The sequence below is a fragment of the Staurois parvus genome, unplaced genomic scaffold (genome assembly GCF_062004578.1).
Source record: "Staurois parvus isolate SC_StPar_1 unplaced genomic scaffold, SC_StPar_1.0 ptg000715l, whole genome shotgun sequence".
Taxonomy (NCBI): domain Eukaryota; kingdom Metazoa; phylum Chordata; class Amphibia; order Anura; family Ranidae; genus Staurois; species Staurois parvus.
Genome location: NW_028318511.1, coordinates 3,933,751 through 3,958,273, shown reverse-complemented (window position 1 = coordinate 3,958,273; position 24,523 = coordinate 3,933,751). Strand labels below are relative to the sequence as shown.

The 24,523-nt window shown below is 37.4% G+C and overlaps 1 protein-coding gene across 1 annotated transcript in view; it reads left to right on the top strand.

The window, feature by feature from the left end:
* The first annotated feature begins 401 nt into the window (after positions 1 to 401).
* MUC5AC (mucin 5AC, oligomeric mucus/gel-forming) overlaps positions 402 to 24,523 on the top strand; it is a 57,727-nt gene continuing 33,605 nt past the window's right edge. The window contains exons 1-30 of the mRNA XM_089653540.1: positions 402 to 494; positions 3,653 to 3,793; positions 4,630 to 4,680; positions 5,769 to 6,030; positions 6,278 to 6,392; positions 6,480 to 6,570; positions 7,097 to 7,203; positions 7,299 to 7,512; positions 7,655 to 7,780; positions 7,887 to 8,004; positions 10,678 to 10,816; positions 11,056 to 11,166; positions 11,403 to 11,472; positions 11,578 to 11,715; positions 11,799 to 11,963; positions 12,271 to 12,365; positions 12,711 to 12,837; positions 13,017 to 13,272; positions 13,609 to 13,655; positions 14,761 to 14,861; positions 14,982 to 15,133; positions 15,223 to 15,361; positions 17,283 to 17,393; positions 17,496 to 17,675; positions 19,100 to 19,339; positions 20,876 to 21,032; positions 21,169 to 21,297; positions 22,266 to 22,410; positions 23,182 to 23,225; positions 23,602 to 23,793. Of these exons, the coding sequence (XP_089509666.1) occupies positions 434 to 494; positions 3,653 to 3,793; positions 4,630 to 4,680; positions 5,769 to 6,030; positions 6,278 to 6,392; positions 6,480 to 6,570; positions 7,097 to 7,203; positions 7,299 to 7,512; positions 7,655 to 7,780; positions 7,887 to 8,004; positions 10,678 to 10,816; positions 11,056 to 11,166; positions 11,403 to 11,472; positions 11,578 to 11,715; positions 11,799 to 11,963; positions 12,271 to 12,365; positions 12,711 to 12,837; positions 13,017 to 13,272; positions 13,609 to 13,655; positions 14,761 to 14,861; positions 14,982 to 15,133; positions 15,223 to 15,361; positions 17,283 to 17,393; positions 17,496 to 17,675; positions 19,100 to 19,339; positions 20,876 to 21,032; positions 21,169 to 21,297; positions 22,266 to 22,410; positions 23,182 to 23,225; positions 23,602 to 23,793 (4,024 nt within the window). The 5' untranslated portion in view covers positions 402 to 433. The remainder of the gene's footprint in view (positions 495 to 3,652; positions 3,794 to 4,629; positions 4,681 to 5,768; positions 6,031 to 6,277; positions 6,393 to 6,479; positions 6,571 to 7,096; positions 7,204 to 7,298; positions 7,513 to 7,654; positions 7,781 to 7,886; positions 8,005 to 10,677; positions 10,817 to 11,055; positions 11,167 to 11,402; positions 11,473 to 11,577; positions 11,716 to 11,798; positions 11,964 to 12,270; positions 12,366 to 12,710; positions 12,838 to 13,016; positions 13,273 to 13,608; positions 13,656 to 14,760; positions 14,862 to 14,981; positions 15,134 to 15,222; positions 15,362 to 17,282; positions 17,394 to 17,495; positions 17,676 to 19,099; positions 19,340 to 20,875; positions 21,033 to 21,168; positions 21,298 to 22,265; positions 22,411 to 23,181; positions 23,226 to 23,601; positions 23,794 to 24,523) is intronic.

Below are 24,523 nucleotides of genomic sequence, written 5' to 3'. Positions count from 1 at the left end.
CAAAAAAAGATTTAGTTGTCTAATGATCCTCAGTACTTAACCTTGTGAACATACAATAGAAAAAAATGCATCATTTTTTTTTGTCTTTTAAATAAAACAAGTTGTATTAAAAGTTTAAAACATAGTAGTCTAGTGAGCATAAATTGACTGGAAAGCATCTATAATATTTATCTGTTGCTACAGACTAAACATTTTCAACTAAAGTTGAAGTATGCATAGGTATTGTCAGAGTGTACAGTCCACACCTTGTTCCAGCATCCTCCCTTACACCTGCAAGTAGAGGAAAGACCAGCAACTCCTCCCAGGTTACCTGTGTGGAGCAATCCTGGCATTTTTCCAAGGTGCCTTGAGAAGTGTATATAAAGATCACCACAGGACTGTCCAGCCTTGTTCCCTACCAACCCTCTTCTCTGCTGTCTTTGCTACTTAGAAGATGGGGACCTCCAATAGGATCCCGTTGTGGATCCTACTAGTCATCTTGGCCCCACTGCATGGTAGGTATCATCACCCACTCTACTATGACTTTTCCACAGAGAAATGTAATATACATTTTATTTTAATTAGTTGAAGTTTTATTTATAAAATGCACATTTTTTTAAACTAAATTATTAGTATTATACTAAAATAGTTATATGAGAAAGTAGTGCCTGCTTTATGTGACTTATTCAATCCATTATACTTATGGAAATTGACCAGTGCCCCTAAACAGGCAAAAACTGTTAACTGGATAGAATAAAGAAACTTTCCCTTTGCTACATTTTTAAAAAATAATGAATAGGTATATAATTGACAATTGGTTGATTAGTGATGATTGACAAGTTAGTTATCACATGATAAGTAGAGAATACATTTTAGGGTTTTTTTATACTTATGTACCATTAAAATATAATGGTTCTTCATTAAAATTAAAAAGAAAAAAAATATATCTACTAAAAATAATTATTATAGACTTTAGATCCTGTCAGTACTGATTATACCTTTCACAGTGTATCACAAACAATTTTGTGTTGTATATCATTGTTCTAGATGTTATCTGTCATCCATTTAATTGGTAGAGAAGGGAAAGGGATGATAACACTTTAGTATAACCATATCTGAATCTGTGTGTGTGTGTAAGCCTGAGTGTTATAAAACCTTTAGGATTGTATTTATCTTTGCGCAATTCTCTGTATTTACTGGTGTCATAGTAGGTTTATTGGTTTAGTGTAGACAAGTGTGTGTAATGGATTATGTAGTACAGTCATAGTAATCACTTTATTAATAATAGCAATCATTGCTGTACAGTATAATTACGGTACTCATTAAAAAATGTAAGATCCAAAGAACAACTGAAAAGACATTTTTATAGTTACTGTTCATACAGAGATGCTGCTGAGTACACAATTTACACACAGCTGAGAACAATTACAGAACATATTTTATCTTAGGGCATTTAAGAGGTATTTTATCTCTCTGTCCTTAAAGTAAAGGGGGAATCCATCCTGGTTTCAATGCATTTGGATAAAATATATAAAAAGATAGGCACCCAATAAGCAGTAAAAAATATGACATTCTATTCCCACTCTTTTTAAATGTATGAAACTTTTCAGTAAGCTTGTGCAGAGAGCATTGATGATAAGTAGGGTGTCATTACCCATAGCAAATAATCAGAAATATTCTTTCACAGATCTAACTTTAGTAAACTAAAACCTGAATCACAGACATGGATTTTTTCCTGTCTCTGTTCTTTGTGCTGCCTTAACAGTAATATTTCAGATATAGAGGGACTGTGGTGAGCTGAACCACTTTCTAGCTTCTTTTATCTCTGGGTATCTGTAGTGGCAGGATCTCCCTGCCATAGGTCTTTTTTCTTTTCCCTCATATTTTGGAGTTTTGGGTGATCATATTCCCATTGGGGTATTAGCACTTTTTCTTCTTTTGTATGTTATAAGCCAGCAGAAAGATTATAGTCCCCCTTGTCATATCAGTGCCATGTGTACAGATCTAAAAAAGTGCAGACATATTAAACCAGAGTTCCTGAGAACTAAGAGAAACCACTGGGCAACTGAGTTCTCCAGCATCTACCAAAAACCAAAGTATCTCTTTTGGGTTAACTGATTCTTTAAGCTTGTCAGTGCTGGCCATCAGCACCAACCTAAGTTGGGAGTTTCAAAGTCTGGACATCCTTTCATCAAATACATTTTACTCCGAACTATATATATTTCTGCCCAGTTGAATAAATCTAAGGATGAACACTCTTTAGGAAGACAATTTGCATACTGAACTAATAATATTGATTAAATAAATCTTCCCATTGCTGACCCCCTCCTGCTAAAACCTATAAACTGTCAGGGCAGAGTGGTCAATGTATCCCTTTCATTTGGGGAAAATTAATGTTCTTTATGAATTTTAAAGTAGTAATGTTAATTTGGTGAATTGCGTTTTTTTTTTATAGCTTTTGCATTTAATTCATCATTCATCATTAGATCACTCTTCACTTTCCTGAGCACAAAACAGACATAATAAAAAATTTTTAAGTGCCCCCTTTCCCTTACAAAATAAAAATGTGGGTTTTTATGGTCAGCTTTACTGGAGGTTCAAAAAGAAAATAGTTTATTTTTATGTGTTATAATATCCTTGTTTTATCATTGAGGTTTAGATAGAGATGTTCAGGTAATACCTATGTTTCTTTCACAGTAAAGAAAATATAAAGAGGGTTATACATAATTTTGATTTCCATAAACAGGAAAGGTCTTTACCACTTTTTAAGTAAAACAGCATGGGAGATTTATGAAAACTGGTGCACTCAGAATCTGGTGCAGCTGTGCATGGTAGCCAATCAGCTTCTAACTTCAGTATGTTTAATTAAACTTTGAAAATAAAACCTGGAAGCTGATTGGTTTCTGTGCAGAACAGCACCAGATTGTGCACACTCCAGTTGTAGTAAATAACCCCCTCTCTTACATGGATTAAACCTTCCTATACATCTTTTTGAGCAGAGACATAAAGGTCATGCTTAAACAGCTTATAGGTGCTCATCAGATAATACACATGTTCTGTAGCTCAGATCATTTAGAGAATTAGCTGCATTTACTGAACCACATAACTTGGGTCATTCATATATTTCAGCAATTAAAGACAGCATGGAACCTTGATTGGGTAGATGGGCACTTTGTCAGTATACTCATGAGTTATAAGTTAGTTGGTTATTTTATATCCCCCTTAAGAAAATTGCTGTATAGATGTAATGGCTTGTGACTTGTATGTTAAGTAAAGGATAAATATTTAAGGTAATTAAGCAGGGCATATAAACCAACATTAGACTGACAATATTTCAATAACTCAGGGCCTAAGTTGAACTTTGTTGGAACATTTAACATTTTTAAAGAATGGCTAGAGCTTTGTATAATTATCCTTTACGTTACTGCTTCCAAAATGCCATCATCCCCTAAATTCTTAGACTTGCCCATATATGCTTTTGCCAGATTCATACTGTGTGGACCACTGCTGCCACTACTCTCCCATCTATTCCCCATGTTCTTCTGCATACAATAAGTGGAAAAAATACTATTAATTCCTAAGCAGAGACCATCTATTATGCATCCCAAGGACAATTACTGCATTGTTTGTAATTTCAGCATTCATAGAAGATTTTTTACTTCTTTTGTTGTAGCTCAAATGCAGTATGGAGATTATGGCGTAGCAGAAACTGAAACAGAAACTGTTGACTACACTGTTGATGAGACCGTACAGCAACAGCAACAAGTACAACAACAACAGCAAGTAATACAACAACAGCAACAAGAACAGAATGGTAAATCCTAACTGGCTATATTAAAAATATATATTACATTATGTAAATAGAAAAAAAAGATGTTTGTATAGATACGCCATATGTAGCACCCTACTTGATATTCTAAATATATTGCTGAGCTGATACATAGGTACACACAGCTTACTTATACCAAAGGAAAGGTCCAACTGAATATGCTGTTTGCAAATAAACATTGCTTTATAGTATCTGTCTATTGTGAATAATAATACCATGTGCAATGCCCTACTAATCAGACATTGGGGTTGATTTGCTAAAACTGGAAAGTGCAAAATCTGGTGCAGCTGTGCATGGTAGCAAATCACCTTTGAACTTCAGACTGTCAGAGCTGCACTAGATTTTGCGCACTCCAGTTTTAGTAAATCAACCCCATTGTCAACAAATGACAAGAAAATTAGGAATTTTCATTAATATACCATTATAAGGGGCGAATTAACTGTAACAACCAAAGTACATATTGAATATCAATAATAACTTTTCAATAAGTATTCTCTGTACTCATGTGTGTCAAGCAAGGCTGTATCATTTTTTCATGGTGGATATACTTGAGCTATGGTTCATTTCTGTTCTTGTTTTTTGTTTAATATAAAAACATAAAGCAATGGACCTCCATTGTCTCTTGGAACTTTTTGTAAAACAAATTCAGTACTTCCGACCTGATGAAGTACCTTTCATACTATGTGATGATTGACAAATCTGGCAATCCGGCATAATTCTATAGCAATTCATCTTTAAAAGGCATTGTTCTGTATTTATTTACTGTAATTATTGAGCACCATCAGTATACATCTTTTATTTTTTTTCAGTTTTGATAAAAGGAACACCGAGAATATCAGTGATCCAAGTGTCTACTAACCTTCAAGTGAAGGGTAGGTAATGAAGATTCCAACTTGACTGAATGTTATATAGTGTGTAGACAGTAATAACTCAATAAGGATATTCCATAAATATTTTACTTTACACATTTTCACATTAATTTAAGGTTTTTCTAAAGACATCATTCATTTATTTTTAGTTAACTTCCCCAGGTCAACAGAAATTATGTTACGATTGCCCAACGCATCAAGTTCAAACTACCGTACTAACACTGACATACAAAGCCATTCATAACGCTGCCCCAAACTACCTCACCGACCTGATACCCAAATACCACCCAACCCGTACTCTTCGCTCCTCACAAGACCTCCTACTTTCTAGCTCCCTGGTCTCCACCTCCCACGCCCGACTGCAGGACTTCTCCAGGACTTCCCCCATCCTCTGGAACTCACTATCCCAATCCATCAGACTGTCACCTACCCTCCTCACCTTAGGTGCACCCTGAAAACCCATCTCTTCAGGAAAGCCTTCCCCACCCTCACCTAACTGCCGATCTCCTCCACTCCTCCTACCACTCCATCCCCCACAGCCACTTCCTCTTGTGCCACTATCCCCTCCCTCCTAAATTGTAAGCTCGAAAGATCAGGGCCCTCGAACCCCTCGTGTTTTGTTTTGTTACTGTACTGTCTCATGTACTGTCCCCCACTATAATGTACAGCGCTGAGCAAACCTTTTGGCGCTATATAAATACCGTATAATAATAATGTTACTTTGCAATTTTAAAATTGGTAATTTAAAACAATTGCATACCGTACTATGTTGTGAATGGCAATTTCACTTTAACAAACATCTCAGATGTAAGAAAGGCAGCTCACAAAGCCAACCACAAAACAACATCAAAGATATTAGCTCTGATAATAGAATTAAATAAAAGATCCTTAGGAAACACATTACATAGGTTTTAGGAAACAAATAAGATAGAGACACGGTAAATGGACTAGATGGAAAAAACATATACATGCAGTGTCCAATAGCAAAGCTGTAATGAAGGGCTCCCATAATTTTCTGCAGTGAATAACCAAGTGTTTTTGCGAAGCCTTGATGTCGCAATGGTTATTACATTTTTAATATATTTTTGCAGCTTTGAATGTGGCTCACAACAACAGGGTATGCAGCACCTGGGGAAACTCCCACTTCAAGAACTTTGATGGGGATATCTTTCACTTCCCCGGTACCTGCAATTATATCTTTGCCTCTCACTGCAAAAGCACCTATGAAGACTTCAACATACAGATGCGGCGGACTGTTGTGAACAATGTCCCTGTCATTGAGAAGATCAGCATGAAACTTGATGGGCTTATAGTACAAATAGACCGCAAGGAAGTTTCAGTCAATGGCAATAGGTAAGTGCGTAAGGCAAAGAGTCTAACTAGAGCCACAAAAAAGCATGTGATTACTGTAAGGGCATCTACACTGATGTTCCAGAGTTATCAGCCTTGATACATTGAATATTTGCAGCTAGCAATAGTTTATATGATTATACGTAGGAGCTGATCTTTTCTGATGAGCCATGCAAAATACTGTAAACTTTGTAGCTCTGTATTTAAAGTAATGTGATATTGACTTCTCTCCTTTTCAATTTTACCTTAGAGTCCAGCTGCCCTTCAGTGGTTCTGGAGTTCAAATAGAAAAACATGGTGTATACCTTACAGTGACCTCAAAACTTGGCCTGGTCTTCATGTGGAACGATGATGACAGCCTCTTGGTAAGAGAGCAGAAAACGTTTCTCATGTTATTTATTCAAAGTGTTGTCTGCTAAATCTATAACTTTTTTTTATTTTCTCCTCTGTAGCTGGAACTGGACTCTAAGTATGCCAACACAACCTGTGGACTTTGCGGAGATTTCAATGGCATTTCTATCCACAACGAGTTCATTGCCAATGGTAAGTTTTTTATGACTTTCTGTAATTAAATTATAATAAACAAAGTATGAGAACATAGAAAATATACATTAAACAAACTACACTGTGGTAAATCTGCAAAGCATACTATGCATACTACGTCTTTGATGGGTATAAATGCATCATGCCACCATTCTACAAATCTTTAAGATAGGCATATCTGTAAATAGGAGTGTAAATGCTTGCCTTTTCTGTCCCCTCAACCCCCATCCCTAAGTCCATCGGGTGACCAACACTTGCAGATGTGTCAATATCCTTAGTCCTAGCAGTTCTCACTGGTTCCTTCTGCTGATCTCTACATCATTACAGGTTAGACTTTGGAGGATGATTTCTATTAAATAGAGCAGCAGTAGTTATACTCTTTTTGACAGGTATGCCTACCTTGAAGACCTTTAGCACAGCAAAGAAAATGCCTTAAACAAAACTGTTTCTAGATGTTGACATACTATCTTAAAGACAAAATAGGAAACCAACATGACCTCAATACTGAAAACGTGCTATTTTGCAGGTATTCAGATGACAGCAGCTCAGTTTGGAAACATGCAGAAATTGGATGGACCCACAGAACAGTGTCATGATGTGCCACCTACACCAAAGAACAACTGCACTGACTTTGTAAGTCACATATATTACAGCAATTTATAATGACATTTGTTGACCATCATCTGCCAAACAGCTATCTTAATGATTGTACATGTGCTTTCCAGGAGAAAATCTGTGAATCTGCCCTTCTTAGTGCATCCTTCTTAAGCTGCCATTCCTTGGTGGCTATAGAACAATATGTTGAAACTTGTGTGCAAGATCTGTGCCGATGTGTGGGCAAAGATACCACTCAGTGTCTATGTAATACCTTTGCTGAATACTCAAGACAATGTGCCCATGCTGGAGGACACCCAGAGAACTGGAGGACAAAAGATCTATGTGGTATGTATCTTTATATATTTTACCATTTTAGTGAAACAAGAAATTAAATCACTGACCAGTTGCAGTATCACATTTAAATATATGCCATTAAGAAACAAAGTACGTGAGCACTAAATGCTTAATTTCCATTATTTTCCCACAGCCAAAACTTGTCCTTACAACATGGTATACCAGGAATGTGGATCCCCTTGCCCTGACACTTGTAGCAACCCAGAAAGATCAGTTCTTTGTGAGAGTCACTGCATGGAAGGCTGCTTCTGTCCTCCAGGTATGCCACTTATAGTTACCTAACATGATGACCAATAAAGTGAAACAAAAATTAAATAGTCCAATGTATATGAACATAAATCACTTTATTTCCATATACCTTACAGGGATGGTGTTTGACGACATCAACTACTCAGGCTGTGTCCCTCTTGAAACATGCTCCTGTACTTTCAATAATAATGCCTATGCTGCCGGAACAGCTTATTCAACACCTTGCAGTGCTTGGTAAGCTTATCAGTTTTATCATTTAAAATGTGAAGGTACTTATACATCGAACAGGTACATTTCCCATTCTAGACAAAGTACAAAGTTTGCTTTCTAGGTTGTACTGCAAACATTCATTACATTCCTATGTAACCAGTACTCCCCAGTATAGGAGACTATGTACACCCCCACAGTTCAGCCTTTCCTTAGGCCTGAGTGATACCATATGGGGATGAAGGGTTGGCCATTCTCAGAAAGTTAAAATGTGCACAGAACTTTGAATGGCTCTGGAATATCTGGGGAGCAGCAAGAGAAGAGTATCGTCTGCTTACAGTGTCTCCAGTAAAAGAAGATTATTATTTTGCTTGCAAAACAAAAGTTCATCAAAATTTAAATATTGCTTTTGTATGATATGACTTATGTTGGAAATAAGGGAAATTACTAGTTTATAGGATACTGTATAAGAGAGGCACCATTACTTCTGCAGGTTAGAAGGCCAGAAAGGGGAGTTTCTTACCCTAGACAGCTCACAATGGTTTTGGAGTTATAGACTGTATTAAAATACATGTTTTTATTGTACTCCATTGCACATTTCAGAAGTATCTTTTCTTTTCTTTGGGGGGATTTATATAATACCAGAAATTCAACATTTACATTGAAATGTATTGGGAAACATTTTTTGTAGACTAAGTGTGAGTCAAACAATTTATAGCAGCACCTGCATAAGAATAGTTGAACATTTTGCTGCAATTTTGTTTACTATGTACTGACTAAGGGGCTCTGCGGCACACTGTGCTGCTAGAAAGTGCAGCTAATTATCTTGCCTGAAGAGAGTATAGACCACATAACTAAAGCTGGCAACAGATGGATCAAAATTTGTCTGGTTCGTCAGGAACCGTCCGAATTTCAATTCATCCATGGACAGGCTGGTTATACTGATGTTGATTGGCATCGATCAGGGGTGGACTGACAACTCATGGGGCCCCCGAGCAATAGGGGATCATGGGGCCCCTGCAGGGGTGGACTGACAACTCATGGGGCCCCCCGGGCAATAGGGGTTCATGGGGCCCCCTGTGTCCTTGCCCAAACTCAAAAAAGCCTTTGAAAAAGGTACCAGGGGAATCTCATGGGGCCCCCTACTGACCCCGGACCCTCAGGCAATGCCCGAGTTTCCAAATGGTCAGTCTGCCCCTGGGCCCCTGTGTCCTTGCCCATACTCAAAAAAGCCTATGAAAAAGGTACCAGGGGCATCTCATGGGGCCCACTACTGACCCCGGGCCCTCAGGCAGTGCCCGAGTTTCCAAATGGTCAGTCCGCCCCTGGCATCCATCTACTAGCTTGTTAGTTTTTTTTCTCCCAATCACCGCCAGCAGCTGTAGCCACCAGCAGTGATCATTGTGTTATTCAGGTGGGGAAGGCTTCCTGTACTCCCACCAATAGAACACAATAGCATTGTAGGAGGGATCCACAGTCAGTGTTGATAGGGAAATCAAGCAATTTTCGTTCCTTCAACACTGTGGTTGAAGGAAAGAAAACAACATAATATATGGCCCGCCTAACTCCATAAATATGTGCATTGCCAGACATTGAACTCTTATCTCAAGTATTTCTGAAACTTTGGCCTGCTGAAGCCCTCTCACCGACTGGGTGGTGTACAGAATGAGTATTCAGCCAATAATATAATAAGCCTGGGCTCAGTTTATTAGTAACAACACCCTACATTTAAACATTGGGTGTTTAAGTGCAAACTCCCCTCTTTGATTAATAGATAGGTGATCTTGCATAAAGGGTTTGTAACATACCACCACCCTGATATGCTTTGTTCTCAGCTTGGCTCTAATCTTTTTTGAATATTGACTTTGGCTTGGAGAGATAAGAACTGGCTCTTAGAGTTAATCTGTCTTGCTGTGTCTATCCATTTTGGATAGAGGCCACCTTTAGCCATCAAAGGTGTTATTTAGCAAAGGATTATGAGGTTCTCTAGAAAAATGAATGATGAAACAAAATAAAGTGAAAAAAAAGAAAGACCATCAATTGGAAATGTCTGTGTTTGCTTCCACTGCTGACTGGTTTACTTTAATTTCCTGCTGCCAAACTGGTTCTTTACTTTAATAACAGTAAGAATGTAATGTGGCCCTTTACAGAATCTTACTCAAGCAAAAGATTTATTCAAAAAGGGATGAACACTTGCCTAAAAAAACAAAATGTAAAGTGTTATTTACAGTTATAGAATACATACTGTAGTAGTAGAATACTGTTCTATGAATATATATATATATAATATATATGCTTTTAAATTAATGATTATATTTAGTTTAAATAATATACTATTTAGTTTCTTTACAGAAGCTCACAAAGGTATTAACTGAGATTTAGTTTGTTGACTTCTGTTGACCTTTGTGTTTTATTAGTAGTAAATTCCCTACTGCGGAAAGCAAACACTCCTTCATGTAATATTTACTTTCAAACATGAATTTCTGGAACACACTTTAAAAAAAAATCTATTTACTTACAAGTTAGCTGTCAAATACTACTTTCATTTCTGGACTTGTTCATATAATTTACTCCTATTTTCTATATGTAGAATGTATTTTTATTTTTCTAAATATCATTACATTTGAGTGTGATAATTCCTAAAACTAAAGTATTGTGGCTTAATTGCAAGCTTGAATAAAAATGTGTTAATTTTAATAGCATGTGCTCAGGAGGAAAATGGACATGTAAGACCCTGCCATGCCCAGCCAGTTGTTCCATCGAAGGGGGGTCTCATATTACCACGTATGATCAAACTCATTACAACATTCATGGTGACTGCAACTATGTCCTATCAAAGGCAAGTCCATACTTTATTTATTACATTTATCTACTTTATTACATTTATCTGTAAATTATAAATTAATACCTCTTTATGAATATAATATTGGCCATTATATCGATCATTTATCTTGAGTCTTGACAAAATGTATACATCACAATAGTATTCATGGATCTGTATATGTTTAAAAAATGTAATATTCTGGACATTGTGTAAAATGTACAGTTTATATTCCTAAACTCTTCCTATCTCTATAGGCTTGTGATGGTGAGTCTTTCATCGTACTGGCAGAGATGCGTAAATGTGGTTTGACTGAAAGTGAAACTTGCCTTAAGAGTACAACTATCATCCTTAATGGAGGAGAAACAGTAAGTGTCAATTTCTATAAATGCAAAACAAACATCCCAAACTGTTCTATAAGCAACTCTAACGAAGTTCTAATGTGATCAAATAGAGCTTTTCCTCATGCACATGCAATAGATTACTTTATTTGTGACTATAATTATATCTCTTTTTTCATGCCACTCCTAATATGAATACAGTCAAGTTCTATTATTGCTGTATTTTTATTGACTTTTCACTGCTTTTTGCCTTATTCTAACAGATTATTGTCATCAAGCCATGCGGCAGTGTCTTTGTCAACAGCATCTACACTCAGCTGCCTGTATCTGCAGGTATGAAACACTGAGAATATTGTTTGCTAGGAACATATTTCTGAAGCTAGTTAATGATTTGCAAATTTGTTATACATGATATAACGGTGACATTTCATTTTGTAGCTAATGTCACCATCTTCAAACCTTCATCATTCTACATCATTGTTCACACCAATCTGGGAGTACAGATCGTGGCTCAGCTCACTCCATTTATGCAGGTCTATGTTGCCCTGGACCCAGCTTATAAGGGCCTGACATGTGGTAAGTTTGGCACTGTGATGTTTTTACTGCTCTGTAAACCAATGCATATGCCTGAACTTTTTTTAACTGGTAAATCATTTTAGGTCTCTGTGGAAACTTCAACGACAAACAGTCAGATGACTTCCAAACAATCAGTGGTGTAATTGAAGGCACTGCAGCATCCTTTGCCAACACTTGGAAAACCCAGGGAACCTGTTCAAATGTTAAAAATGTTTATGAAGACCCTTGTTCCCTCAGTTTGGAAAATGGTAAGATTTTTCTTCTTAATGGTAACTGTATTTGAAAAGATCGCATTGGGACATAGATATAGATGCAACATCAATTCTCCTCTAGAGACAGTAAGAACAATCTTCTTATCTTTAGGCTTAATGTTTTGGCTGGATTTAGACATTACAAAATATAATTTCAGTTTAAAAAAAATATTCTACATAAAAACTGATGTCTATCTGCTTCTGCTTAGTAAATGTGCAAGCTATAATATACATACGGACTTGAAAAAGACATAGTCACCAAATAATAAAGAAAAATCTAATTGTTTTATGTTCTTCATTACAGAGAAATATGCCCAACACTGGTGTGGTCTTGTTTCTGACCCAACTGGACCATTTGCTTCCTGCCATGTTGCTGTTAATCCTGCTGTTTACAAACAAGTAAGCCAAAAGGGTAGACATATTAAAATTCTGCCTAAAGTATTATACTATACCTACCTAGTCAAAGACACTTTAATGCAACATAAATCAGAGTTTCTTCAGAGGTTCTCTTTTGACAAAAATTCACTAAGCAACATCAACAGGTGTATAAAACATACTAGGTATACTGCCCAAGACTGTAAAACTGAGGGTGTCCTATCCCACCCCATCTACACTTTCTTTTTCAAACCTTTGTCCATCTAGGAGTGTGGTATTTGGGCTCCTTTAAACAAATTAACAATAGTAGGGAAATATATAATTATTTCTAATAATATTTGGAACTTAAACATATGTGTTTCTTACCAGAACTGCATGTTTGACACCTGCAACTGTGAAAAAAGTGAGCAGTGCATGTGCGCCTCCCTCTCTTCCTACGTTCGTGCTTGTGCCATTAAAGGAATCATACTAACTGGATGGAGAGAAAATGTTTGCAGTAAGTGCTTTTGAATGTAATTTGTCTAAAATGTCCTATGTTTAACGCAAATTATTCTTTTAATTTATTGGCCCACCCCCTTCTAGAGCTCTTTACACATCTTTCCAATGCTTGTCCTTTTAAATAAATATTATAAATTATTCTTATTTTAAATCCACACTTTATTTTTGTCTACACAGCTAAGTACATGCACAATTGCCCCAAATCACTGAACTACACCTACTCTACCGATACTTGCCAGCCAACCTGCCGTTCACTCAGTGAACCTGATGTCACCTGCAGCATCAAATTCGTACCTGTGGATGGCTGTACCTGTTCCAAAGGATTTTACATGGAGGACAGTGGCAAATGTGTCCCTGCTGCTGCCTGCCCATGTTACTACAAGGGATCTGCTGTGCCTTCTGGAGAAGTTGTCCATGATAACGGCATTATGTGGTGAGTGTGCACATTGATTTTAAATTCTATATTAACTACTTTACAACTTTCAGGAACAGGGAAGAACAGCTGAAAAGATTATCATCAAGATTTATTTCATCCCATTATTCAGTTGCCCTACAGTACTTATCATATTTATCTATATGACAGTGATATGCTAACATACAATACTCACTAATATTTTAAAATCTTTGTGATGAATCCCCTCACTTGTTCCTTACTGGTATATATGACTTTCAGTGAATTAAAAGCATTCACAGTAACTACCATTATTAAATAATACCCTATTAATTTTGTATTAATGATTTTGTTGTTGTGTTTTGTTTTTATTTATAGCACTTGCACCCAGGGAAAATTAAGCTGTATTGGAAATGTTGAACCAGGTAATGTTCATATACATAAAAAAAGTATTAATAATGACACCAAACCAATACTTCACAGCCTTCCCCGCTTGCTTGAACTTTATTTTAAGGCCTTCTGAAAAGTCTTCTCTTCTTTACTCTGCTCCCTTACTCCTGTATTCCACCCCCTGCAATGCCTAGATTAGGCTTTGAGACATGCAGTCATAAGTCACATAAAGAGCATTGCCTCTCATGACCCTTCTCTACTTTGTAAATACCCCTCCATTTTTGCAATGTGTTTTTAATATGCCTATTTCACAAATGCACTGACCTGGTGTCACTCTTGACCCAGAACTCACATCCAGGAAAGTCTTTCAGCTTGTAATAACCTGCACAACATCTATATTATTTCCTTCCAAACTCAAGGAGCAAACAGATATTTATCCTATGCCCTCATAAGGTTTTGGTATTACTCAAAGACCTTGTCTTTCTCTACCAAGACTACAATATATTCAGCAAGCTAGTTCATACAAGGGCAATTTGTTCTCCCATGTCTTTTTGTATAATTATTGTCTACATTTGTAATACACTAAATATACTATTTATTCCATTGTGTACTATAATAAGTAAAAATAACATTTGTTGCCCAATCTTAAATCATATAAAGCACTTCTTGTATACCTAACTTACCATTTTATTTTCTATTCTGTAAGGCCCCTTTCACATGACCATTCTGATCAGGTCCACCAGTCAGTTTTTCAGGCAGACCTAATCAGATGGTCCATTAACCCCTATGGACTGGCAGGTAAAGGCCTACTTCCGATCTGGTCAGCTAAAAACAAATGGATCGGGACAAAACCTTTTCCATGTAGGTGGTTCAGAGCACAGGTCAGTCCACAACCCGGCCACCCATAGAGCAGAGAGGGCTCAGTCTGCATCTCCTCTGCAGAAACTGAGTGGACACGGACCTGTCATGTGCCCGCTCTGATCCAATCAGCAGAGGATCTGTAAGTGGATTCCCCTGCTGGTCAGAACAGAGTTCACCTTGTGTGAAAGGGCCTAATACAGTATAAAATAATATATTACATAACAATATATTGTAAAATTTAAAATATAGCAATATATAATTTTTGTACTGTCTTCTCAGCCTGCAAATCTCCAATGGTTTACTTTGACTGCAAGAATGCCACAGTTGGCACCAAAGGTTCAGAGTGCCAAAAGAGCTGTCAAACCTTGGATATGGCTTGTGTAAGTCTTCTGATCCCTGAACAGGAAAATATGGGAAGAAAGAAGTAATGGCAATCTGAATGTATCTGAAACTGTGAATTTCCTTTATTCTAATTTTTAACTTTGATATTTTTTATACAGTACAGTGCCAAATGTGTCTCTGGCTGTGTATGCCCTGCTGGTCTGGTTGGAGATGGAAAAGGAGGCTGCATTAAAGAAGATGACTGTCCATGTGTTCACAATGATGCTACTTACCAGCCAGGGGAACAAATTAAAATGAAATGCAACACCTGGTATGAAAAATGAATGCTAGCATGCAAAGTAATACATTCAATATTTAGCTGGTGAAAGAAATCTAATTTCTCTTTCTTTTTTTACATAGCACTTGTAAGAATAGGATGTGGCAGTGTACCAAAAACCCATGCCTGGCTACCTGTGCTGTGTATGGAGATGGACACTATATTACCTTTGACGGCAAACGCTACAGCTTTAGTGGAGACTGTGAATACATACTTGCCCAGGTAAAGTGATCTCCAAGACATTTACATTATTATTACTATTTTAGTTATTACATGAATTTTTTTATTTATTGTTCCTCTCTGGTAAAATTGTCACATTGACAGAAAGAGAGAGAAAATCTGAAAGAACCACGGAGAAAGAAAAAACCAAAACCCCACTCTACAAAAAAAAAAAAAAAAAACGTTTTGTCTAAACATACAGTTTTATTAAATTTTATAAAGAAATTATGGATATGGGGGCATCTTTTTCATAAACACTTTAATGACAAAAAAAGAAGCTTGCACCAAGTACAGATCAGACATCAACGGGCATGTGCATCCAAAGTCAAAAAAGCTTACATATTACACAAATAGTAAGGCACTATAGAAAAAAAATGATTACAGTCCTCTGAGCATAACAAATACCAGGCACTATTCCAAGCACTTGGGCAGTAGAGAACATCAATGTGGGGGCATATTAGATGTAAAATTCTTTTAAAGCCAAATTATGCAGGCTCACTCCAGACATTTCCTGCTCTTAATAATAATAACATATGCAGCGCTAAAAAGAAATGACTCATGAATCATAAATCTGATAAAATATGAATATGAATAAAATCAAATAAGATGAGTGGTGGCTAAAGTGCTTAAAGTGATTAAAATGAAAACAACGTCCTCAGATAATGGTTCAATTGTCCCAGTAAAAAGGTGCAAAAGTTGTCGACTCCGTGCTCAAAGGTGGGTAAATATCATGCACTCACCAGAAAGCGCATAATGTGCGCATTTGAGTTGTCAGACCACTCCTGGTACTAGAAGGCAGAAGCAATGTGGGTCATCTAGCAGGCTGTCACTCTGGTAGGGATTCACCTTCCTCTAACCAGCAGGGGGACACCAGACATCCAGCAATACTTGTCATAAAGCTAATCCAGACTCCTCAGACCAGGACACTCAAACAAGATATCCACCTTGAAAAAGGGGGGGGGGGGCTCGACCAAACAGCCCACCCCAAAAATGCACTGATAGTGTAGTAGGTTCATACATTTTTATTGGAGCATAGTGAAAACAACTCACATATGGTATCCCAGAAACAAAGATGGCCACCGGCCTCCACGAGGTGCGGGGCGGTGTGACGTCACCGGCTAGGCTCCACTCTGACGCGTTTTGTGCGGACGAGCACGTTATCAAAGGGCTCTTGCTTCATATGCTGCTACTGAATAACAAAGTCCAAGCTAATTTCAGTAGACATTCCAACAATTAATGTAACTGGAAAGTTTCCAGCAAATTGGGTCTAAGGACTCAATTTTTCAGCTGCTCATTACTTTAGAAAAAGTATTAATTTTATCACTGGCCAAGATTGCCTAAGCTATGATTTACTGAAATATACTGAGACCCTCACAATTCAAAAAACATTCTTGGACTGCACTTACCTGGCTCAAAGGTTGCTTAAAAAGAGACTCAACAATGCTACTTAATTAATCTGTAATATGCAAAGGAAATTCACCAATCCATCCATGTCTCCATGCTTTATTTTGTTGAGAAATCACTTTGAAAAACACCCCCTAGCATTTCTAGTCACAGCCATCTTGAGTAAGGGCAGATGACTCATGTAGCATTTTCTTCCTGGAATCCATTTGCCCTCAACTCAGGCATTAAGGCAGGAGGGTGTGCTTAGCTAAGAAAACCCCTCTGGGCAATTGAAAATAAATAACCGAGGATGCATGACATCATATTGGCCTAGACCAGAACCCAGGAAGCAACTGAAAAAAAAAAGTTTAAAACAAGTAAATATAATATACTTTCCTATCTATTTACTAATGGTAGCAGCATAAGGATTCTAAATAGTTAATGTTGGTTGAGAGAGTTTAGTTCCACTTTAAAACATTATGCATGCTGATACCTGAAGGTTTATTGTTGTATTATTTCATGCTCCCTTATTGCATTTTAGGACCACTGTGGCCAGGCCTCAAACAGCAGCACCTTCCGTGTCATCACTGAGAACATCCCATGTGGCACCACTGGAACAACATGCTCTAAGAGTATTAAAGTCTTCATGGGGGTAAGCATATTTTATAATAATTCATCTATATCAAAATATCAGTTGTAATAAAGGTATTTGTTAAAATTCAGTCGTTTTACTGTATGATATTTCCATTCACAGAACTATGAACTTGTTCTTACTGAGCAGCACATTGAAGTGGTGGAAAGGGGTATTGGAGGAGTTGTACCCTACAAGGTCAGGCACATGGGTATCTACCTTGTCATTGAGGCTGACAATGGACTCATCCTGATGTGGGATAGAAAGACAAGCATGTTTATCAAGCTCAGCAAAGAATTTGAGGTAAAACATCAAGTTCTACAGTAATATTGCAAAATTGTTTTGTGAAAATGACCAATAGTAATTTGATGCAAACGGGGATAATTCCACTCAATATTTGATACATATTAAAGCTGAACTCCAGACAAACTGAAACAGGAAGAAAATTGAGTTATATTTCAGTCCATCCAGTCCTGAGGTTTACACAGCTCTGCCACACAGCGTAGCCCTGCCTGGCAGAATATACAACTTAGTACTTTAGTCTGCTGCAGTTCAGTAACATTTACAGGTCTTGGTCCTTCCCCCAGCCTGTAAGTGGACAGTGAAAAGAAGAAGCAGCAGACTGACGAGGTAATTTCTGCTCTCTCCTCCTATTAGCAGGTTTCTTGTAAGCACATGAGCAATGCAGCTTAACTGATTAGCTCATTATGCTGCCTCTCCTTTTCCCAGTATGAGCTCTGCTCTACAGGGACTGATACCAAGTCAAGATGCATTACTTGCATTATAAAAAATAAATTTAAAACGGAGTTCCACCCAATTTTTCAAGTTTGTCCCCATGTCTTTCTTCCTGCTGCCCCATTAATGTTTGCCAACTCTTTTTTTGTATCTCAGAGTTTTCATATCTTTATCTTGCCTGAAGTACATTACTTTCAATGTACCTCATTGCAGCGAGGTATGTCATATCTGCCCGCCTGTTGGTTCCTGGGATATGTGTCATCAATCGCAGAAATGAACAGGCATCCCCCGCTTCAAGCATTGCGATATTTCCAAACTGGAAATGACGCAATGCCAGGCTGAGACAAGCAGTTATCTTCCTTCCTGCTTGATGAATTGATTGACAGGTTGTCATAGCAATGGGGCAGGAACGTCCACCAGCGCTGCCATTGCTATGCCAACCTTCAAGGAATGCACCACGCCTTCTTCACACTGCACAGACACATGATTTGGAGGTGCATGCTGGCTAGCCAGCAGCACCATTTCCCAGAAGAATATCCATGCAGGCTTCAGATTCCCAAACTGAAGATGGAAACTTGCAGAATCTAGAGGGTCCAGTAAGTAATATTTTTTTTCAAAATGGAAAATAAACGATTACAGGTACAATTTATGCCAAATTTCATTGTAATTTGCATTACAAAGACAATAAAATATGAATCTATCACATTACATGGCATAAGCTGCCACTATCAAGGGGATGATTTAAAATAATAATTAAAAAAATGAACAGAACTCCGCTTTATTATGTTTTGCATCTTTTATATCTGTCTGCTTCAACTTGAAGGATTCATTTCTTTTCTATAATCTTCAAAGTGAATTTCAGCTCATTTAGGCTAAACAAAGATTCCTATTGCTATGTTAAAAAGTATAAAATAATTAATTGTTATAATCTTCATTCATCTCTTAATTCAATATTATGATGAACTGAATACTGATGCTTCCATTGCTCACAGGGCAAGGTTTGCGGTCTGTGTGGTAATTATGATGGAAATGGAAACAACGACTTTACAACAAGGAGCCAGTCTGTGGTTGGAGATGTTGCTGAGTTTGGCAACAGTTGGAAAATCTCTCAGTCATGTCCGGATGCCAATGTACCCAAAGATTCCTGCACTACCAACCCATACAGGAAATCCTGGGCACAGAAACAATGTAGTATCATCAACAGTCAAATCTTCTCTGCTTGCCATGCTCAGGTGTGGATAACAATCATATAACTTTTTTACTCTTTTTAGCTGCAATGACATAAGGTCACAGATGGCTAAATTTATTTCTGCTAATTGTATCACAGTATAAAAATAAGATTTTCAGCAAATTGTGTAATAGTATGATTAGAAGAATGTTTAAATGTATCAGCATGGTTCATCAAGCACTGCAACACTGTGAGTAATTTAAAGAACAATATACAGCTTAGTTCACACTTGCATTGGCTGGTTCTGCATGTAGGGCAGCCCATTCATTTCAATGGGCTGCTCTACCCGCATAAACTCAGGGAATGAAATATCTTACCTTTTTTAAAAATGTAGCACACCAAATCTCATGAAATATATGAAAATGTGCCATGGTTGCCAATGGGTAGGGGTGTCATTAAGAAGTGATGGAACTCCTGGGTATCTGCTAAAGTGCAACACGTTACTCAAGTAGGGTTCTGCAGGTTGCTAATGCGTGTGATTTTTGAAGGGTTCCCCACCCGCAGGTACAGTATGTGAACCTAGCCTTATGGCATGTTATGTGTTATGTACATACATTTGTATGAAAAAACTGTCATTCTTTTCTGTTGCTAAGAAAAAAGCACCATGTGAAGAAAGAAGAGGAATACCTACTACTTTAGAGGGTAGTGACTCTATTTGTCACTCCTTTCAGTATATATGGGTTCAGTTGGTATCTCACACATAAAGGTGTGTTGGATGCTGAGCCCCTTTCTGCACTGTGGTTTTATTTGCAGTTCCCTACACCTGTTATCTATTGTCCTGGGGAAAGGGGGTGGCCCTTTAATTATTAATGGCCATGTTAAGCTTAGAAAAGGAGCACAATAGTTAAAGTATTTCCTTAGCAATAAGGAAATAAAATTGTTATTTGAACAGTATAAGGAAGATTGTAATAGGCTTACTTCTGTTAGCATACATTACTCAAGCACGGCATATCAAATTTATCAAACTTGAAACGTGCAATCTCAATGGCAATGCAAATGAAACAAGATAATTGTTAGAGGATAAAGTAGAATGAGGTACTCAAGGTACCCATACTACAGCAGTCCATAACAACCAACCAGAAATACCTGTTTCAAGGTTTGACTACATTAAACATGCATCTGAAAATTAACTACGGGATATTTTTGTGGTATGTAAGGATTGTCTTTTGAGACAATACACAAAGGTGTTGTTCTTATTCAGAAGCATGGAGTGATTCAAATCAGCTTTGGGGGTTGGCACTAATGGGCAAAAGCAGCAAACATTCAGTTGCATTCAGCTTGAATTTGAGATCAGTTTGAGATGCATCTGAGATCATTGAGAGGTCCTTCACAAGTGCATCTGACCTGCAGTTTACTTCCTTCTTACCTATGTTTGACCTGCTTCTTAACTGCATCAACCTGTTTTAGGCTGCTTTTGTTTTCCTATTGACTTTAGAAGGGAGGGAAGCAGTTGTGATGTGAGCAAAAGCCTGTGTGCACAGGTTCCTAAAGTTAGCTAAGCATAATAACTAGAAAACATGTCTATACTTCATTTTGACAGGTGGATCCAGCCAAGTACTATGATGCTTGTGTGGCTGATGCTTGTGCATGTGACTCTGGTGGGGACTGTGAGTGCTTCTGTACTGCCGTTGCTGCTTACGCTCAGGCCTGTGGAGAAACTGGAATCTGCGTTTCTTGGAGAACACCCAGCATCTGCCGTAAGTATCCTATAAATCCCATAGTTTTATGAGGTCTCCTATCCATCTTATGTTGCATTCACTGTGTAAATAATACTTTTCATAGTAAAACTGTATTATATTTCTCTAAATGAAATAATTTCCTTTCTATTTCCAGCTCTCTTCTGTGATTACTACAACCCTGAAGGAGAATGTGAGTGGCACTACAAACCCTGTGGAGTACCTTGCTTAAAGACCTGCAGGAACCCCAGTGGAAAGTGTTTACATGAGCTTGCAGGCTTGGAAGGTAAGGCCATCATGCCATTCATTTCCATGTTATTGTTACCATCTCTTGTTATCGTATTTTTTTTGTTTTATCATTTAACACAATGAACTTCATGAACTCTTATATACTTATCTCATTAATGCTTTTTTATTGCTTGTTATCAGACTTAGAATAATGGATACCTGTGTTGACATATAAGAAGAATACCAGCTCTTAGAAGAGCAGTACAAAAGCGGATATTTTCAGTTTAGCCATGCAATGTTTTTGCATAAAGTGCAGTAGTTAATATGTGTCAGTGACTATCCATAGATGTGATAGGTCTCCAGAAACTCAAAGGCACAGGATAATTATTTTAAAATCACGACCACTGCATATAAGATCCCATTTTATTATTTATGCATTCTTAGTTGTGATTTTCAAGAAAGAAATTATTTCAAACAATGTCCACGAACAACAAAAATGTTAAGAAAAAAGGACAGAGCACATATTCCTTATGTTTGACATGTGTGTTCACTTTGGAAATAAAAATAAGCAGTCATATTTCATCAGTATAAAGTGCCCCATATTTGAATTAATGTTTTGTTGAGTAGGAAGCTTGCATTGTTGTCCAACTAAAGTCTACACTCTTAATGAGATCCTTTCTACATAAAGGCAACAATAAGTTGCAATACAATAAGATTCCCAGTAAGTGATATCAAGAGACCATTTTGTGGAAAAAATGGGTGATATAGGCTTAATGTAGAGGGTAAATTACAATTTATATAGCATAACAGGGTACTAATACAGGGGGATGGCTGGGGTAAGAGGTCATGCCAGACGTTTTACTGTTGAACTACCTCCTACCCTACTCCATTTTATTGTTTATTGTTTTTAAAGCATTTATAGAAAATCAAGGTTGAGGCCCATGGCTTTCAGTTTAGTGTCTTGTTACAATATAATCACATTTGTATGTCTGCCAAAAGATAACTTTTTATTTTAACCCCAATCAGGATGTTACCCTAGCTGTCCAGCTGCTAAACCATTCTTTGATGAAGATGACATGGAATGTGTAGCTCAGTGCGGTTGCTATGATAACGAAGGAAATCATTTCAGAGTTGGGCAAACTGTACCCTCTACTGAAAACTGCCAGACATGGTAAGCATTCAACAAGGTGCATCAGACATAACAATACTTGTTGCTAATTAGCGCGTAGTAATTTTTAAAAAAATGTAAACTTTGTCAAAAACCAATGTATATCTACATTTGATGGCCAAATATTTGTGGATATCTGATCATCAAACTTATATGAGATTGCTGGACATCCCGTTCCAAAACTAAATACATTAACATGGAATTGCACACCCCGTTTGATACTGATGTCGAACACAACATCAAGACTCCTAATCAATATTCCAATTCATCCCAAAGGTGGTCAGTAGGGCTGAGCTCAAAAGAGTTCCCCCACAAACCAACAAACCAAACAAAACACAAACTTTATGTGGCTGGCTTTGATCACAGGACCTCAGTCATGATAGAACAAGAAAGGACCTTCCCCAAACTGTTGCCATGAGGTATAAAGTGCATATTTATTTGCAGTATATTATTATGCATATTTATATGCTGTAGCATTAGCAGTACATTTCACTGGAAACACCAGAACTCAATAAATTGATGGACATTCACATACTTTTGTCCATATATTGTGTAAGCAACCAGCAGCAAACATTGAGGCGTTATCTAAACCTGCAGAATAGCTCAGACAATTGCGCACGTTAGCGAGTTAGTGTCTTTCAGAATACTCCAAGAGGCAAATCGCTGGTGTTAGTTAACAATTGCCTTTATAAAAATATAGGCTTACTATTTCAAATATGCACTTCATGGTCCCTACCTATAGATGTACTTTAATCTTATATTTTACTTTTTCAGTGTATGCAGCTTGTCTGGAGTGCAGTGTAAATACCAGAAAGAAGGTAAATACAATACATTTTTTGGGGACTTTTTGTATGCTAACGCGCTATATTGCACATTAACATGCATTACATTAAAGCAGCACATAAATTATAACATTTTACCACAGCACCCCAAAACACACGATATATGTGTTGATGAAAAATGCAGTCTGTGTACATTACCTGCAACTGTACTAGTGTTTTGGGTGCTATTCAAATTCATTGGGACCACTCTGCCACATGCCCATTGCTAGTACATAAGCTTGAATAGACCCTCAAACAAATTCATTTTATTTTGTAATGTATCTATAAAGCAGTTACCACACTATGCTCAGGTGCATGAATGCTAGTTTTAAGTGTATATCTATATTTTTTGTATTGTTTTATATCTAAACAGCATGCCACTGTGAGTACCAGGGCAAAATGTACCATTACAATGATGTGATTTATAACACTACGGATGGAATTGGAGGCTGCATCACTGCTATCTGCAAAGAAAATGGCACAATATACAGAGACATTATTGCTGGGTGTGGTACAACACCAACTCCATTTACCTTTACCACAACACATCCAACTACTACTTCAGGTAGGTTACAGTCTGTTGGTAATGCATACATACCCCCAGCTACTAACTGCTGTATATGAAAAGTGAATGCAAAATCCAACATAGAGAGTCGTATTCAATAAATAAGGGCAGGAAAAAATTAAAGCTGAGAGGTGCAGTATTAATTGTAGTCATTGAGAATCAGTCATGGGCTGGGCCCAAAGGGGGGAAATTTAGGTAATTGATTGCGGGAGCAATCAAATACCTTCACTGGAACACATGACAGGCAATGGATGCAATTTTAGTTAAAGTATTACTAAACCCACAAAAGTAAAATCAGTCTGTATATGCAGTAAAGCATGCTTGTTACACTCACTATGGAACAGAAAGGGTTAATCCTCCACATTGTGTAAAAAGGAAGTTTGATCCTGTCTTTTCTGATCCTCCCCTTCTTCCACGGGTCCTCAATCCATCTACTGATAGAACAGAGCCTTGGGGGCAAGCTGCACATGCTCAGTTTGGTCGATTTTGCTAAAGAGTTTTTTTTTCTTGGGAGAATGCATGTGATCAGCACAGGGCCAATCAGCACTGTCCAGACAGAGGGTCAAGGATCCTGCAGCCTCATAGGACAATCGGGAGAATGAAAACTCCTCCTACAAGCTTTAACCAATGCTCTGTTGGACACTAATAGAAGTCACAAGACTACTAGATACTGCTGATGAGAAAAGGAATTTAGCAGTTTACATTTACTAAAATAATTGCATTTCCATGT